The 14484-nt window shown below is 44.0% G+C and overlaps 1 protein-coding gene across 1 annotated transcript in view; it reads left to right on the forward strand.

Annotated features, from left to right (window-relative positions):
• TENM4 (teneurin transmembrane protein 4) overlaps positions 1-14484 on the forward strand; it is a 653831-nt gene that overhangs the window by 570886 nt on the left and 68461 nt on the right. The window contains exons 25-26 of the mRNA XM_082052895.1: positions 421-441; positions 7688-7920. Of these exons, the coding sequence (XP_081909021.1) occupies positions 421-441; positions 7688-7920 (254 nt within the window). The remainder of the gene's footprint in view (positions 1-420; positions 442-7687; positions 7921-14484) is intronic.

A 14484-nucleotide genomic window follows, 5' to 3' on the forward strand; every position in this document is an offset into this window, starting at 1 on the left:
GTTCATGAGGTTACGGCGATGAACTGCCACCCATAACCGTGCGACTGTTAAACTTTGTAAATCACAAGGTTTTGCTTTGACTGAGAGTGAAAAAACTGTGAATATATTTGCATTTACATATATTTAGCTCAGTACTGCCCTGAACGATAAAGTCTGTTGGGTCCTATCTCCTGCGTAAGGGAATAACTCCAAGCAGGTGAGATCACACTTGCTTTGTGATATGCAACGGTACATAAGCGAGCTCGCTGCCAAGTAATATCCAATATAAAATATATCAGTGTCATTCCAGCTAAGTCTTTATTTATTATTGCATTGTATGATACAGATACTGTCAAGTTTTCAATCTGCTAATAATGCATCGAACTGAGCTGCTAACACCTCGTTCTTTCTTCTGTTCCCTGCTTTCCTGTCTTCTGTCAGAAATAAAGATTTCAGACATAGGTAAGCCAACCAGTAGAGAATTCTTATGCCGCTCCCTGTCTTGTTGCATGTTGTCACACAGCAGAGCCGCAAGTGCCATTTCCAGATGATTCAATAGCAAATGAAGCTGGCGTGATTAAAACTGGCAGAGGCGATCAGTCATCAGAACTGGGAGCCGTTAATCACGGGACAGAGTCGCACAGATTTCTGCATGAGCTGTTGGAGATGCAGACAGGGGAGGTGCAGACACGAGGGGGATGAGAGGAGGAGGGTGGGAATTAAGCAAGAAAGCAAAGTGGGGAAACCATCAGGATACAGGTCACTGCAACAGCTACGATGGGGAAAATAATTCTCATATGGTGAAATGTCTTCTTTTTGAGTTTTGGAGAGTGTAACGGGGATAACGAAGGGCCAGGTGTACCCCAACATCACCCAGTTAGGGAAGGAAGGTTTTGTAACTGAGCTCTTCATAGAAAGCCTTCAGATTTTGTGAAAAGGTGTCAGGCTCAGACAGGAGCTAGTGTGACTCAGAACCTTAGCCAGGAAACGCAATAATAAAAGAGAAAGAGTAATGACAAGAAAACAAGATGAAAGAGAGAGTCCTAAATTGGAGCTTTGTCACTAAGAATATTTGTCATTCGGGTTCACTGGAGTTTCAGTGAGTTTGATCCAATCAGTTGCATTCAGGAAGATGTCAACCTCCTGTCACTATGTTTGCAAGGACTCCTCTGGCTCTGACAAGTTTCCCATCCTTCTCCCTGGTTGCTTTCTAAATTAGAAGCTTAGATTGTGGAGTTCAGATTTTTTTGCTTGATTTTCTTTGTGCATTTGGGATTGGGGATTTTTCTTGCTACATGTTTTTTATTTACTTTTTCCTTGACTTCACAAAGGCTGTGCAAACCCAGAAATGTTCATTTGATCTGTATGCCTGGAAATGCAATGGAATAAAAACCGGGTTTATTTTGCCTTATTGCCAGGACATTAATGAAGGGCTGAGCTTCCACGGTGTAACGGGCTGGCCTAAAGCATTTATTAGCAGGGCTGGGAGGTTGGTACACAAGACCTCTGTGCTGACCGTCTTCATCAGGCTGAGTTCCAGCCCCCCACCTCCTCTTTCACATCATTTGAAGGCAATAGAAAAACTCATTTCTCTTAGAAACAGCCAGGCTGTATCCTTAGAGGCCTAGAAATACGCAGCTGCTAAAGTGCACCTGCTCAGACAGTGAAGGGCAGGAGCTGAATACCTGTTCCAAGAGGAGTTTTTTATATATGAAGGCAACAACTGAGTGAAGATATATGGACTGACCACAAATGATGCCACCAGAGCCTTATAAAGTTGGCAGAGCTTCAGCCTTTAGGCAAGTCCTAAAAGCTAAGAATTGAAATGAAAGCAAGCCAAGACCTGCTGGCTTCAGTGCAGTCCAAAGGGGACTGGCGAGGGAGGAGGAAGGCGAGGAACTCTGGACCAACTCTTCCCATCTGTGACCACATTAAGGGAGGGATTCATGTGAGTTAGCAGCTGTTCTTTGGCATTTGCCATAATACTTCTTGTTAGGAAGCCTTTTCTTTCTTGAGCTGCATGGACATGAGTGGATGTAGCCTTAGCTAAAGCTCCAGTGCTTTGAGTTCCAGAAGGTCCTCAGCTTGACACCATTTATGGGCAACAGCTGCAAAGGGTGAGATCCCCAGCACTAAATCTTAGTGGTTTGGAAAAGCTGCAATCCATATGAAAAAGCTTCAAGGGAAGGGATTCCTCCCCACTACATAGTCTGTGGTGAGCTTGATCTGCAGAGGTTCTGGAGCTACCAGCTAAGAGGCTTGGCTCTACAGTACAGCCTAGGTAGCCAAGGTCTAACTCTGCAACAGCCAAAATGGCTTTGTGTCAATGTGGGGGATGTTAGCTGACCCAAAAAGCATCACCAAGTCATGATGCCTCCAAGTTTACCCCCATCTGTCATTCAGTAACAGAATAATAGGAACTTACTCTAGTATGTCTGCGTATGGACCTGTCTTGATGGGCTTACAGAAGCTAATGACGTTTTCCAAGCATGGCAATAATGTTTTGCGGTGAATTATCGTTATCTTTTCTCTGCAGGAACATGGAGGGCAGTGAGGCATTTCTGTCTTCCAAATATGCAAAAAGTGTCCACACTTAAATGTATTCTTCCCTTCTGGTTTCCATTCATACCTTAGAGAGACAAATCTGCGATTAGAGGCAGAGAGAGATACCTCAGAAAACTGCCCTAGGATGAGATCAAAAGTCCTTTGCAGTCCCTGGGTGCTGCTATGAAGTTTTATTATCCAGCCTGTGACACTAGAAGAGCTTTGGGCATCGCATAGAAACTGAAAACACTAAAAAGGCCAAGTGTAAATTCAGCTCGCTGCACTGTGTGGCCTCCTTGTGTATTAATCTATTGAATGTCACCCAGGGACAAAAAAAAGACCAGTTCCTCACACCAGCTATAATAAAATCCTCTATTTGTGAGCTGCAGGGTGCTTAGCATGGAGCCATGGAAACACAGCCCCAGTGAACAAAAAACCCTGGCTGCAGGAATCCTGTAGTTCTTTAGTCACCAGCAAATTCATGTGGCCAGCAAGGATCAGAGGGAAAGAGGGCAGCTAGCACAGAAAGCTTTACAGAGGTGGTTTCATGAGATATCAGATCCAAAAAAGCCCCAGGGGTTTATTCAGATCAGCATTTATCGGTAACTCACTTTGGTGTTGCGATTGCTCCTGTCTGTTGAGTGCAATGGGAGCCAGAACTGTACTGTTACCATTTACCAAAGTTGTCCTTTCAAGGATGTGGTAGGCGCCCTTGCACTTGATAAACTAAAATCCAGCTCATGTCGTAAGATATATGTTGAAAATAAGTCAGATGAACCATACCTAAAAAGCACTATTGACAACTAAGGGAGTTAATGCAGCCAGTTCAGATGTGAGCATCCACCTTGCAGACATCTGAAGCTCAGTGAGATTAATATGAACAGAAACACATAAAAGTGTGCAGTCTGCTGTCTGACATATTATGGAAAACCTGCTGAAACCAAGGACCATGTCCCTTTTCTCATCTTTATTCCTTAGAGCCTGGCTTCTCACACTGGAGCAGGAGCTTCCTTCCTCAGACTCTTCCAAAACGTGGGCTCTGAACCTAAGGGAATAATAATTACTTTTGCTCAAAGCCTGTGCATTGATTCTAGTGCAACAGAAGCAATCCCTGAGTGTCAGACATCTGCCTGTTCACCCGCTTTCTATCACTTTCCTTCCTTGTTCCTGTGTGTAAGGAGTCACATAAAGCATAAGTGCTTTAAAATCGAGTTGGGATCCCTCAAGTTATCTGCAAAGCTCCCCAAATGGTGCTGCCACCATCCTGTCCAAACAGAGTGCAAAAAGGAAGGGGACGAGGCAGGTGCATGGGAGCACCTTTATGCAACCCCAAACAACGGGGATCTTTGTAGATTTGGAAGAATTCCCTGTGCTTCCCCAGCGCATCGTGGTATCACAAGCATACAAAGACGCAACGTCACCTCCACGTCACTTTGGCCTCCAGAACTTCTCACGTTACTGTCCTCATTCCCAGTGACAACACCATCGTGCCCACTCGTACCCACTAAAGTGTCTGTTCTTGGCTTGGGACCAGCCCGCCCCATCCCTGCGACTTTGATTTGGTGCTTCAGGGGCTTAAAATATCAGTGCGATGCTCAGGGTTTCTTCTAGAAAAACCTTTAATAGCTAAAGGAACACTCTGAATGGGAAATCAGCTCTTCACCCACAGCCCTTTTCTAGTGGTGGCGGCGTCAATATTGGGGATAAATATTCTAAGATTGCAAATAGTGTAACTGATTAAGTCTTCTGAGTAGAAAAAAGTCCCATCTGTTGACTTGGTCCATTATCTAACTGAGAAATGAGAGAGGATGAAAGGATCAGTCCAATTTACCACTTGGATTTGCTTATTAATTGTGGCTTTAAATTAGAAGCAAAGTCTCAGTGTTCCCAGCTCCAGTGCTCACGCATTATCACAGATGAAGGGAAGCAGTTCGGGAACTTTTACGTTACTGACGTATGTTTATTTAGCATCTCTCATCCTGAAGGATCTGAAAGCATTAAACAAAATCTCCAGGGTTTTTTTTCACACACAGCCATGCTGCAGAAAATATATATTTTGTGTTGGGAGTTCCCATACCATTCATAACATTAGATTTAGAAAGGTAGTTTTATGCCTTAGAAGTTTCACTATTAGCTCACCAGGTGAAATCCAGACTCAAGTGACCCACGATTTTAAGTCGCCCAAGATTATTATCATCCCATGGGTAGTTTAACCAACACAAGTTTCTACCTCTGCCTCTTCCAAAGCACATTTGCTAGTAAAGGTGTGTGTCCCTCTGTGGAATCCAGTTATGCAGTTAACAATAGGACAAGGGGGCATGGGCTTAAACTCTGCCAGGAGAAATTTAGGCTGGAGATTAGAAAGCAGTCCAACCCAGTCCATTCTGTGATTCTGTGATTCTGTAAAAGTTCAACCAGTCAGAGATAATTTATTAATGATTGTGGACTTTGAACTCACCCCTACTCTGTGTTCAGGACCTCATTAATAAAACTAAGCTTGGTTTACCAGCGGTTATTGAAAGTATTAGTCTGTAAATTTAGGTGTGAATTAACATTCAGCTTTCCTACTGGATTCATATTTTGCTTTTACCTGGCTCTCTGATCTGTGGTTAAAAGTAACCAGAGTTTGTTCGTGCCCATTCTACACAGGAGCTGGGATTAGAAAATAGTTTATTATCGTCTATTCCACAGACAGTTATAATGATTAAGGGAGTGGAGCATCTCCCGTGTGAGGAAAGGCTGAGGGAGCTGGGGCTCTGGAGCTTGGAGAAGAGGAGACTGAGGGGTGACCTCATTCATGTTTCCAGATATATAAAGGGTGAGTGTCAGGAGGGTGGAGCCAGGCTCTTCTCGGTGACAACCAGTGATAGGACAAGGGGTAATGGGTACAAACTGGAACACAAGAGGTTCCACTTAAATTTGAGAAGAAACTTCTTCTCAGTGAGGGTGGCAGAGCCTGGCCCAGGCTGCCCAGGGAGGTTGTGGAGTCTCCTTCTCTGCAGACATTCCAACCCGCCTGGACACCTTCCTGTGTAACCTCATCTGGGTGTTCCTGCTCCATGGGGGGATTGCACTGGATGAGCTTTCCACGTCCCTTCCAACCCCTGACATTCTGGGATTCTGTGAATAATAAAGTCCACCAGAGTGAGGCTATGAAATTAAAAAAAAATAAATTACAGCTATAGTGCTGGGGGAGGGGAGCAGGAATTTCCAGCTCTGTCACCGTTTCTCTCCATTGTTGGGAAAGTCATTTGCTTTTGCCCATCTGCTGTGAGACTCAGTGAAAGCTATCGCTGCTTTCCAGGCTAAGATGCTAAAGAATTGCAAAGTGCCATTAAAAACATCCTCCTCTTGTCCACCTCTCATGCAAAAAAGAGATTATGAAGAGCTTAAAAGCTGACTGACGCTCAGCTGGGCTTTGTTAGGACAGCCAGCGGAAAATGCAAAGCCCTGATCAAAAAGGGTGATGGATTCCCACAGGGAACTTCTTCCACCAGGGTTGAAGCCACTTGCTTAGTGTGAGTGACGTGCAGGTAAATGAAATAATACCCGGCCAGGCTGCTGTCGTTGGGACGGAATACAGATGGAGACTCAACTGTCAGGCTGGAGCTGTCTTGAAGGTCAGAGCATTTTATTTAGCAAGAATCAGTGTCATTTGTGGAGATGAAATCTGTTCAGACTTTAATAGGATAAATCACAAGGGATATTCCAGAATAAATCAGAAAGGCTTTTATTTTTTTTGTTGTTTCCCCAAGTATTCAGTAATTTGAATGAAGGTCCAACTTACGGCTTATTAAGCAAATAATAATTCAGTAGTTTTTACGTGTGTGAAGAGTTGTTAATTTTCCTAACACAAAGCTTGAAGGAGAGGGGAAATTTCTTATTATAGCGGACACACTCAGGTTTCTCACCAGCTTCTCCTGGAACAATTCCACTAAGCACAAAATTGTGAACTATGGCCTATACGTTTATTATGAATTCTTGGGACCTGATGAGTTTGGACAGCTTAAAGGTGTTTTGGAGATAAGTAGAGACCTTCTCCTACTTGTTCTAAATACTACTTGGTCTTTCTTAGAAGAAAGGAGACCTGTGTCCAGGCAGCAGGTGTTACAAGTTCAATCTGTTGGTTTCAGGCTTAGAAAAGATGCAGCTCAGTACGGACTAGTAGTAAACACATAATTTTAATAAAGGAAGTTAATAAGTTTAATGTCTATATTAAACTATAGATAGAATCTGTGAAAGGGAATTTTTTTTAATTGTATCTGAACTCATATGTTGTTTTTCGGTTTTGGATTGGTTTTTGGTTTTGTTTTTTTTCTGGCCAGTCCCATCGAATATTTTCCATAAAGCGGATGCTTCTTGATCCATTTCTTCAGTTTTGGGCTCATTTAGTTTTGTAGTGATGGAGCTAAAACATTATCCTTCTGTTTGCTCACCTCATTTTTGCAAGCGTCCTTTCTTGTTTTTGAGGAAGCAGTGAATGAACAGGATTTATCAGAGTCCTGAGGAGGGTTCCTCAGCCCTCCTACTAGTTCATGTTTTACTTAAGCAAAATGTGACTCTCCAAGGACCATTTGGTTTCTCTCTTCATCGAGGTCAAGCTAAATTCAGTTGCAGGACTTCCCCAGATCCCCAAGAGGGTAGGACAGGACTCTGAAGTCTTTGCTGGAGTCAGCAAGAGAAACCTTGATGCAGTGATTTTCAAGAGTATATCTTCAAGTGCTTTATACTTGGGTCTCTGCTTTTGGGTTTTTGTCCTGGGGTCTTTCTTGGGAGGGCAGATTTTATTTCATTTCTTCCCTTTGTTTTCTGCCCCTAGTGTACAACACTTCCCCTTCACTTTCTGGCACTGCATGAACACCAGTTTGAGGACTATGTCTATATTAAGTAAATTAAGCAATCCCCAGCATTTGAACTCAACCTGTAGTAGTTCCTGGCATGATTAAGGCTCAGGCCAGCGGGCACTTTCCATGCCAGAGAACACCCCAGGCACAGCGATCGCTGATAGAGCTCAGGATCCTGTGCTGTAACACACCCTGCACTGCTCCACTTTCCCAGTCTGTCTGCCCTGTGTATTTTTATTCTTTGAAGTGCTTGCACTGCCTGTTGACGTGAGAAAACAAATCCTCCAGAAAAATAATAACGTCATGCCCTTTTTTTTCAGCCACAGCCCAGCTCATAAGTATTACTTGACCACAGATCCCATCACCGGCTCCATCTACCTCTCCGACACCAACAGCCGACGTATCTATAAAATCAAGTCAACCACATCAGTGAAAGACATTGTGAAGAATGCAGAGGTCTTGGCTGGAACTGGGGATCAGTGCCTCCCATTCGATGATACCCGCTGCGGAGATGGAGGCAAAGGCACTGATGCTACCCTCACAAATCCCAGGGGTGAGAATAATTCTTCTTTGCAAGCCTTTTTTCAAGGGGTCTATTTGAGAGGGGCTTGTGTAGTCATGCTGGAGGCTGCTCTCCTCTCCAATGCAGAAAATACCCTCGGATTTTGCAAGCCTTCCCCAGTCAGCCCACAAACACATCCTAAGTGCTTGCCTCTGGAAATAAGTGGGTATGTCCCACCCTCAGCCAGTTCTTCTTATTGAGGTGGCTGGGGGGAATGCCAAACCAGAGGGGTGTAATGATGGACACATGTCCAAAGGGCGATAGAACAAATCCACCTATCAATTTTATACCCACTTAGCTCCTCCTCCTCCTTACTAAATAACAGTGTTTGGTCCTTCTCAGTCTGGACTGGGTTCACTTATGTTCTGTTCACTGAGTCATTAAAAAAATAAACAGCACTATAAGCATTGCTGTATACATAAAGTAGCAACAAAACCAGCATACAGGTCAGAGATAAGTAAATTGAGGTTTCCACACTGACATTATATATCACAGCATCCAACTTAAATCCTACAGAGAGGTGGATACTAATTTCAATATGGGAACGGTTTAATTCAGCTCAACTTCACCTGGTTCCCAATTAGCTTACTTAAACGTGATAAAAGCACAGTCAAATCAGAATCAAAGCTTCACACAGCCTTCATGGCTGTGAACTAAATTGTTCAAAACAGGTTTAGCCAAACATATGCAGTCCTGCGTGTAGCCAAGACTTCAGTCTGGCAGTCTCGAGGTAACGAGCTCTGCAGATGGAGGATGTCGCTCCTCCCAGCTGTCCACAGCTCCTCAGAAAAAAACACACAGAGGGTGTAGAAATGAGGTGGAAGATACGGTTGGCATACACACTTTGTGCGGTGTTTGTGAAGAGGGACAAGAAGGATGCCCAGGCAGGAAGACTTCTAGAAATGTGGCATTCTTGCCTGTTGGGGGTGTTCACCCTGGAGAAGAGAAGCTCTGGGGAAACCTTATTGTGGCCTGTCCGTACTTAAAAGGGGCTGATGAGAAAGATGGGACAGACTTTTTAGCACTGCTTGTCGTGATAGGACAAGCAGTGATGGTTTTAAATTAAAAGAGGGGAGATTCAGGACAGACATGAGGAAGAAAGTTTTTACAATGAAGGTGGTGAGAGCCTGGCTCAGGTTGGCCAGAGAGGTGGTGGATGAACCATCCCTGGAGACATCCCAGGCCAGGCTGGACGGGGCTCTGAGCAACCTGAGCTGGTGAAGATGTCCCTGCTCATGGCAGGGGTGGCACGGGATGAGCTTTGAAGGTCCCTTCAATCCAAACTATTCTTTGATTCTTGCCCAGCTGTTAGGATTTGAGGAGTTATTTATACATTCTTAACTTCAGAATCAATGTGCTGCAGGTTTCCTTTTTCCTTGCATCTGGGAGTGTGAGCTCTCTCCTTCCTCACCACAGCAATTTCCAAGCCTATCCCAACCTTTCTGTAAAGCAACCTCTCAGCAAAACCTGGGGATCCCTTAACAAGTTATTTCACAAAGAGGGGGCAAGATGAAGACAGCTGAGCTGAGCTGTTGTTTCTCTTCTTGGCCAGACTTCTCAGGAAGTTATTTTTCTTGACATAGAGATGACATTATTGTTGCCGAATCCAAGAAACCCAAACTGATTTAGTGACCTTTTGTGTCAGCTCATACGATTTTTTTTTGTTGTTACATGCTGGCTGGTTGTTTCCTGGCAGGCTGCAGAAAAATATACCTTGGGAGACCTGTTTTTTTGCCAAAAAGCACTGAAAGCCAAACTGCTACCCTCGTCGTATTCAAAGGGCCCAGCATGGTTTCCAAGCACTCCAGATTCCCATGAGGGCAACTTTATATTGGGATAAAGTATTGCCAGAGGCACAGAAATAGAAAGGGAACAGCTACCTGTGGTCGGGTTGCAGTGGCAAAATTTTCTCACTGAAATAAGAGGACTGAGAGAAAAGAAAATTAAGAGACTTGGGCAGAGAGATTCGGGCGGTCCAGCAGATGAGTCATGAGATCAGGGAACCCAGAGACCTGCAATCCAATTTTCTTCATCATTTTGATGTTCAAACAGTGAAAACAAAACCCAACCCACAACTTTTGTTGAACCTCTGTTCTCCCTTGTACAAAATAAGAAAAATATTATTCATTTCCCTCCATAGGTGAATGTTGCAAGGATTAGATGACTTAATTTTCTGCTTTTCTGTGGGAAACAGAGCTCTGGAGTTCAAAGCTTTCAGCACTGAAATCCTTCTTGTTGGCAATTCAAGCTCTCAGGAAGCCGTTCTTCCACCTCAATCATGTAACGACAAAATGCATGCATTCATTCCTCACAGCTCTGAAATTTCACAAAATAGAAGTAAATTGAGAGTGAAAGAGGAAATGACATGAAGCAAAAATGGCAACAAGAAAATAATAATCCAGAAAGCCCGCACTGCCAATGGAAAGTTCGTAAACAGCATTCCATGATCTGGTTCTAGCCTGAATTTGCAAAGGCTGTTGAGAAAAAAGCTTTGGCAGGTGTGAGTCACTTCTCATTCACCTCAATAAATGATTAACAGTGAAAACTCACACTGATAATGTAATGTCAGCGTTGTTTATACTTTCACAGAGGTTCATCCTACCAGAAAAATCCAGCAAATGCTCTTCCCTCACATGATTGTACTTTATAATAGTTCAAAATAAAAATAGTTTATTGTATGAGTAACCTGCAGTCCTCAGGCTGCTCACTGTTTCCCTATAGGGGAATAAACACCCATGAGTGATTGGTCAGAGGAAATTAGAAAATGATTCCGTATCTATAGAGGTATTAGCTGGCCAGGGATGGGCTAATTGCTTCATACAAAGTAGGGTTTATGTCTTTTTAGGACATCTTTGAACACTTGTTCAAAAACTGTTAAAAAACAAGGTCTTGCCTCCACCCTTATGATATTTTAATTAGCTGATATTTGCAGCTTGCTGGAAAATGTGGAAGGAATACACTCCTGCCAGATGAAAAACTGCAATTCATGGACTGGAGAATCAGTCATGAGGTGTCAACATCTACCTTAAGGCTCTTGGACCAGTCAAGCATCTGGCCCACAAAGATTTTCGGCTCTATTCTCAATGGAAAGAAACTGGTACCCTAAAGGTGGTTTGTTCGGTGCGTGTGTCCAAGGTGGGATGAGCCACATTCTGGGAGTGCTGATCCCCTCCTGGGGACAACAGCCTGAAGGATGAGGTCCCCACCACAGCAAACATTGTTCAGAATGGTTCTCCACAGAATCCCAGAATGTCAGAGATCGGAAGGGACCTGGAAAGCTCATCCAGTCCAATCCCCCCCGGAGCAGGAACACCCAGATGAGGTTACACAGGAAGGTGTCCAGGCGGGTTGGAATGTCTGCAAAGAAGGAGACTCCATGACCTCCCTGGGCAGCCTGGGCCAGGCTCTGCCACCCTCACCATGAAGAAGTTTCTTCTCAAATTTAAGTGGAACCTCTTGTGTTCCAGTTTGTACCCATTACCCCTTGTCCTATCATTGGCTGTCACCAAGAAGAGCCTGGCTCCATCCTCCTGACACTCACCCTTTATATATCTGTAAACATTAATGAGGTCGCCCCTCAGTCTCCTCTTCTCCAACTCCAGAGCCCCAGCTCCCTCAGCCTTTCCTCACACGGGAGATGCTCCACTCCCTTCAGCATCTTTGTTGCCCTGCGCTGGACTCTCTCCAGCAGTTCCCTGTCCTTCTGGAACTGAGGGGCCCAAACTGGACACAATATCTCCACTTTCTGAGCAGAAGCCTTTTCCTCACAGTTTTGATCACTTCCAGTTCCCATCTCACCTCCCATGAGTTCAGAGCAGATAATTTCCTAGAATCATGGTATCACAGGATGGTTTACTTTGGAAGCGACCTTCCAAGCTTGTCCAGTCCAACCCCTGCCATGAGCAGGAACATCTTCACCGAGATCAGTTTGCTCAGAGCCCCATCCAGGCTAGCCTGGGATGTCTCCAAGGATGGGAGATCTGTATATCCAATCTAAATATACCCTTTTTTAGTTTAAAACCATTACACCATTACACCTTGTCCTTTCAATACATTTCTTTGAAGCACCTTCTGAATAGAGGTTCTTCTCTCTCTCCATTGAAGGAGAGAGAACTCCCTTTAGATGATCAGCTTAGACAAGCCATTAGGAGGGATAAAACCCACTCCGGGGATTTGACCTTTCCCTTGTCTTTGGCTTCTCTGATAAAAATGGGCTATGGAGACAGAGAACAGGTAGACCAGGTTACAATAGTGGTGACAGTTGTTTGGTCAGGGTATTTACCATAGCTATTAGGAACCTGTCTGATTCTTCCAATTCTTTCGGCACGGAGTACAGCAAAGCTTTCAGATGCTAATGAATTTTGATATATCCTTGCAAATTAAAGTGTTACCACTTTCTAATTATCATCTGCTAATAATGATCCTCTTCTACAAGCAACCTAAAGAAAAATTAAAACTCCAGCTTGTCAGAGCTTTTATTTTCATCTGAGTAGTCACCAGTGGTTCTGCTCAGGAAAATGTTGTGGCAGAGGAATTACCAAGGAGCCTGCAATTAAGAGAGATTGCAGTGACAAGTCTGACACAATAGGAAGAAGGTCTCAGGAGGGACATGGTGGGGAGTGGGCACCTCATTCATTTAGCACCACAAAAACAATGCAAAATGAAGTAATTAATTTGGGGACAGATTGGTTCCTTCACTGTGTCCTGCTGAATGTGTAAACAAAATCTTAGTTGTTCACTAAGTGTTTGTGAGTTCGACGGAAGAAACTCAAACCTCCACAATCTGTTAACATTTTTATTGTCAAATTATAACACAAGAGCCATTTCAGGGAAGACCAGAGGCTGGTTGAACAAAATATCTTGTCTCTTACTGTGGCCAGAAAAGACATGCAGAGAAAGGGGCAATGACAGGGTGATCTCTCCCTGCTAACACTCCATATGGTAGTCATTGACATTTGGGGCACTTTCTGAAGAGGCTGCACCTACACCTGTACTTAGATGCCACCATCAATTGCTCTAGAAACCTCCCTGAACACCTAGTTTTGTCCTTCCAGATATCCTGTGCTAATAATTTCCACAGTTTGTTTAGCTACGGCATGAAAACACATGGTCTTTTCAAGGCCAAAACAGTGTTTTCTGTTCTTCTATCTGTGCCTTTCCTAATCCATTCCTGTCTTCCATCTCCCCCCTTGACCACTGCAGAGCACCAAACTGAAAACTTTTCACAGGATTTCTGAAATCTTTTTTTCCTGTGAACCATTTTACAGGTTGTCATTGCATATGGGTAGTTAGACTTACTCTTTCCCTCATGAATTCCTCTGTATTTATTGACATTGATTTTCATCTGCCATTTTATCACTCAGTCATTCAGCATCCAGCCAGACAAGAAAGCTCCAAATTTGGATTCCTTTAGCACCTATTTTCGTACTTAAAAGGTTTTTTTCCCCCTTTTTTTTTTTTCCCTAAGTAGAGCTCCATGTGCAACGTGATAACTTTTAGCGGCTCATCTTCTAGAACCAAACCACCATGTCCCAGTAGCTATTTGCAGCAGAATGTGGTGCTGTCACCTCCTCATGCTACAAGGTCCTGACGTTTCAAGCAAATGTCATCACGTCACAGCTTTCCATCAGCACAACTCACTGGTGTGATGCACACGGAGCTACAAGCCCTTGTTTCTTATGGGTTCTCCGCCTATCCAAGAGGAGCCAGCGTCATTTCATAGCCGATGCATTTCATATCTCAGAGCTTAAAGCTGGGATCTGCAACACTACCTGGGTAGTGGCAGCAGATGTTTTCTCTCAATAACTGTGAGATTGAACTTCGAGCTGTGTGTTGAAAATCTTCAATTCCCTTATGTTCCTATGGAAACATGAGAGGAGCCTTCTGCCAGAGCAAGCCAAGGCCTTTGGCTTTACACACGTAACATGAATTACCCATTTCTGTGCCCGTTCGCAGGAGTCACCTCCCAGCACTGGATCTGTGCCATTATCAGAAAGGAAACATGATCTAACCTCTACAATCTGCCACAAAGAACCTGTGAGATGTTTCCTTCCCTCTCCACGGCAGTCATGCATCCAAAGACACTTTGTTGGAAAGCAGAGCTCCTCTCTGCAATTAGATTTGATTCCAAGACAATCAGCTGAAATCAAGAAGGGATTGGAGCAGTTGCCATGTGAAGGGCTTGTGCAAATGGGAATTTAGGGCTTTGACAGATGGAAAAGTCTGTTACCCTGCAGAGCATCTGAGGAAATGCAAGGCAATTGAGAGTGCTCATCCTCCATGAAAGAGAGATAAGCAGAGAAGTGCCCTGTGATAAGAACACATGCACATGCCGTTGCCCTGGAGCAGGGTGATAAGTGGTAACTTTGCTGTCCCGCTTTAACTTATTCGGGTGTGCAAGCTCTTTGTCTAAGCTGGAATTTGAAATAAAGTTGTGCTCTATCAACTGATCAGAGCCAGGTTGAGAGCCAAAGTGTGTACAGGTTGTTATTACTGTAACTGGTTAATCAGACCAGCCATCAGACCTCAGCACTGAACACCGTGAGCGACTGTCAG

This window comes from Streptopelia decaocto, assembly GCF_964273445.1.
Source record: "Streptopelia decaocto genome assembly, chromosome: 1".
In the NCBI taxonomy this organism is placed as follows: Eukaryota; Metazoa; Chordata; class Aves; order Columbiformes; family Columbidae; genus Streptopelia; species Streptopelia decaocto.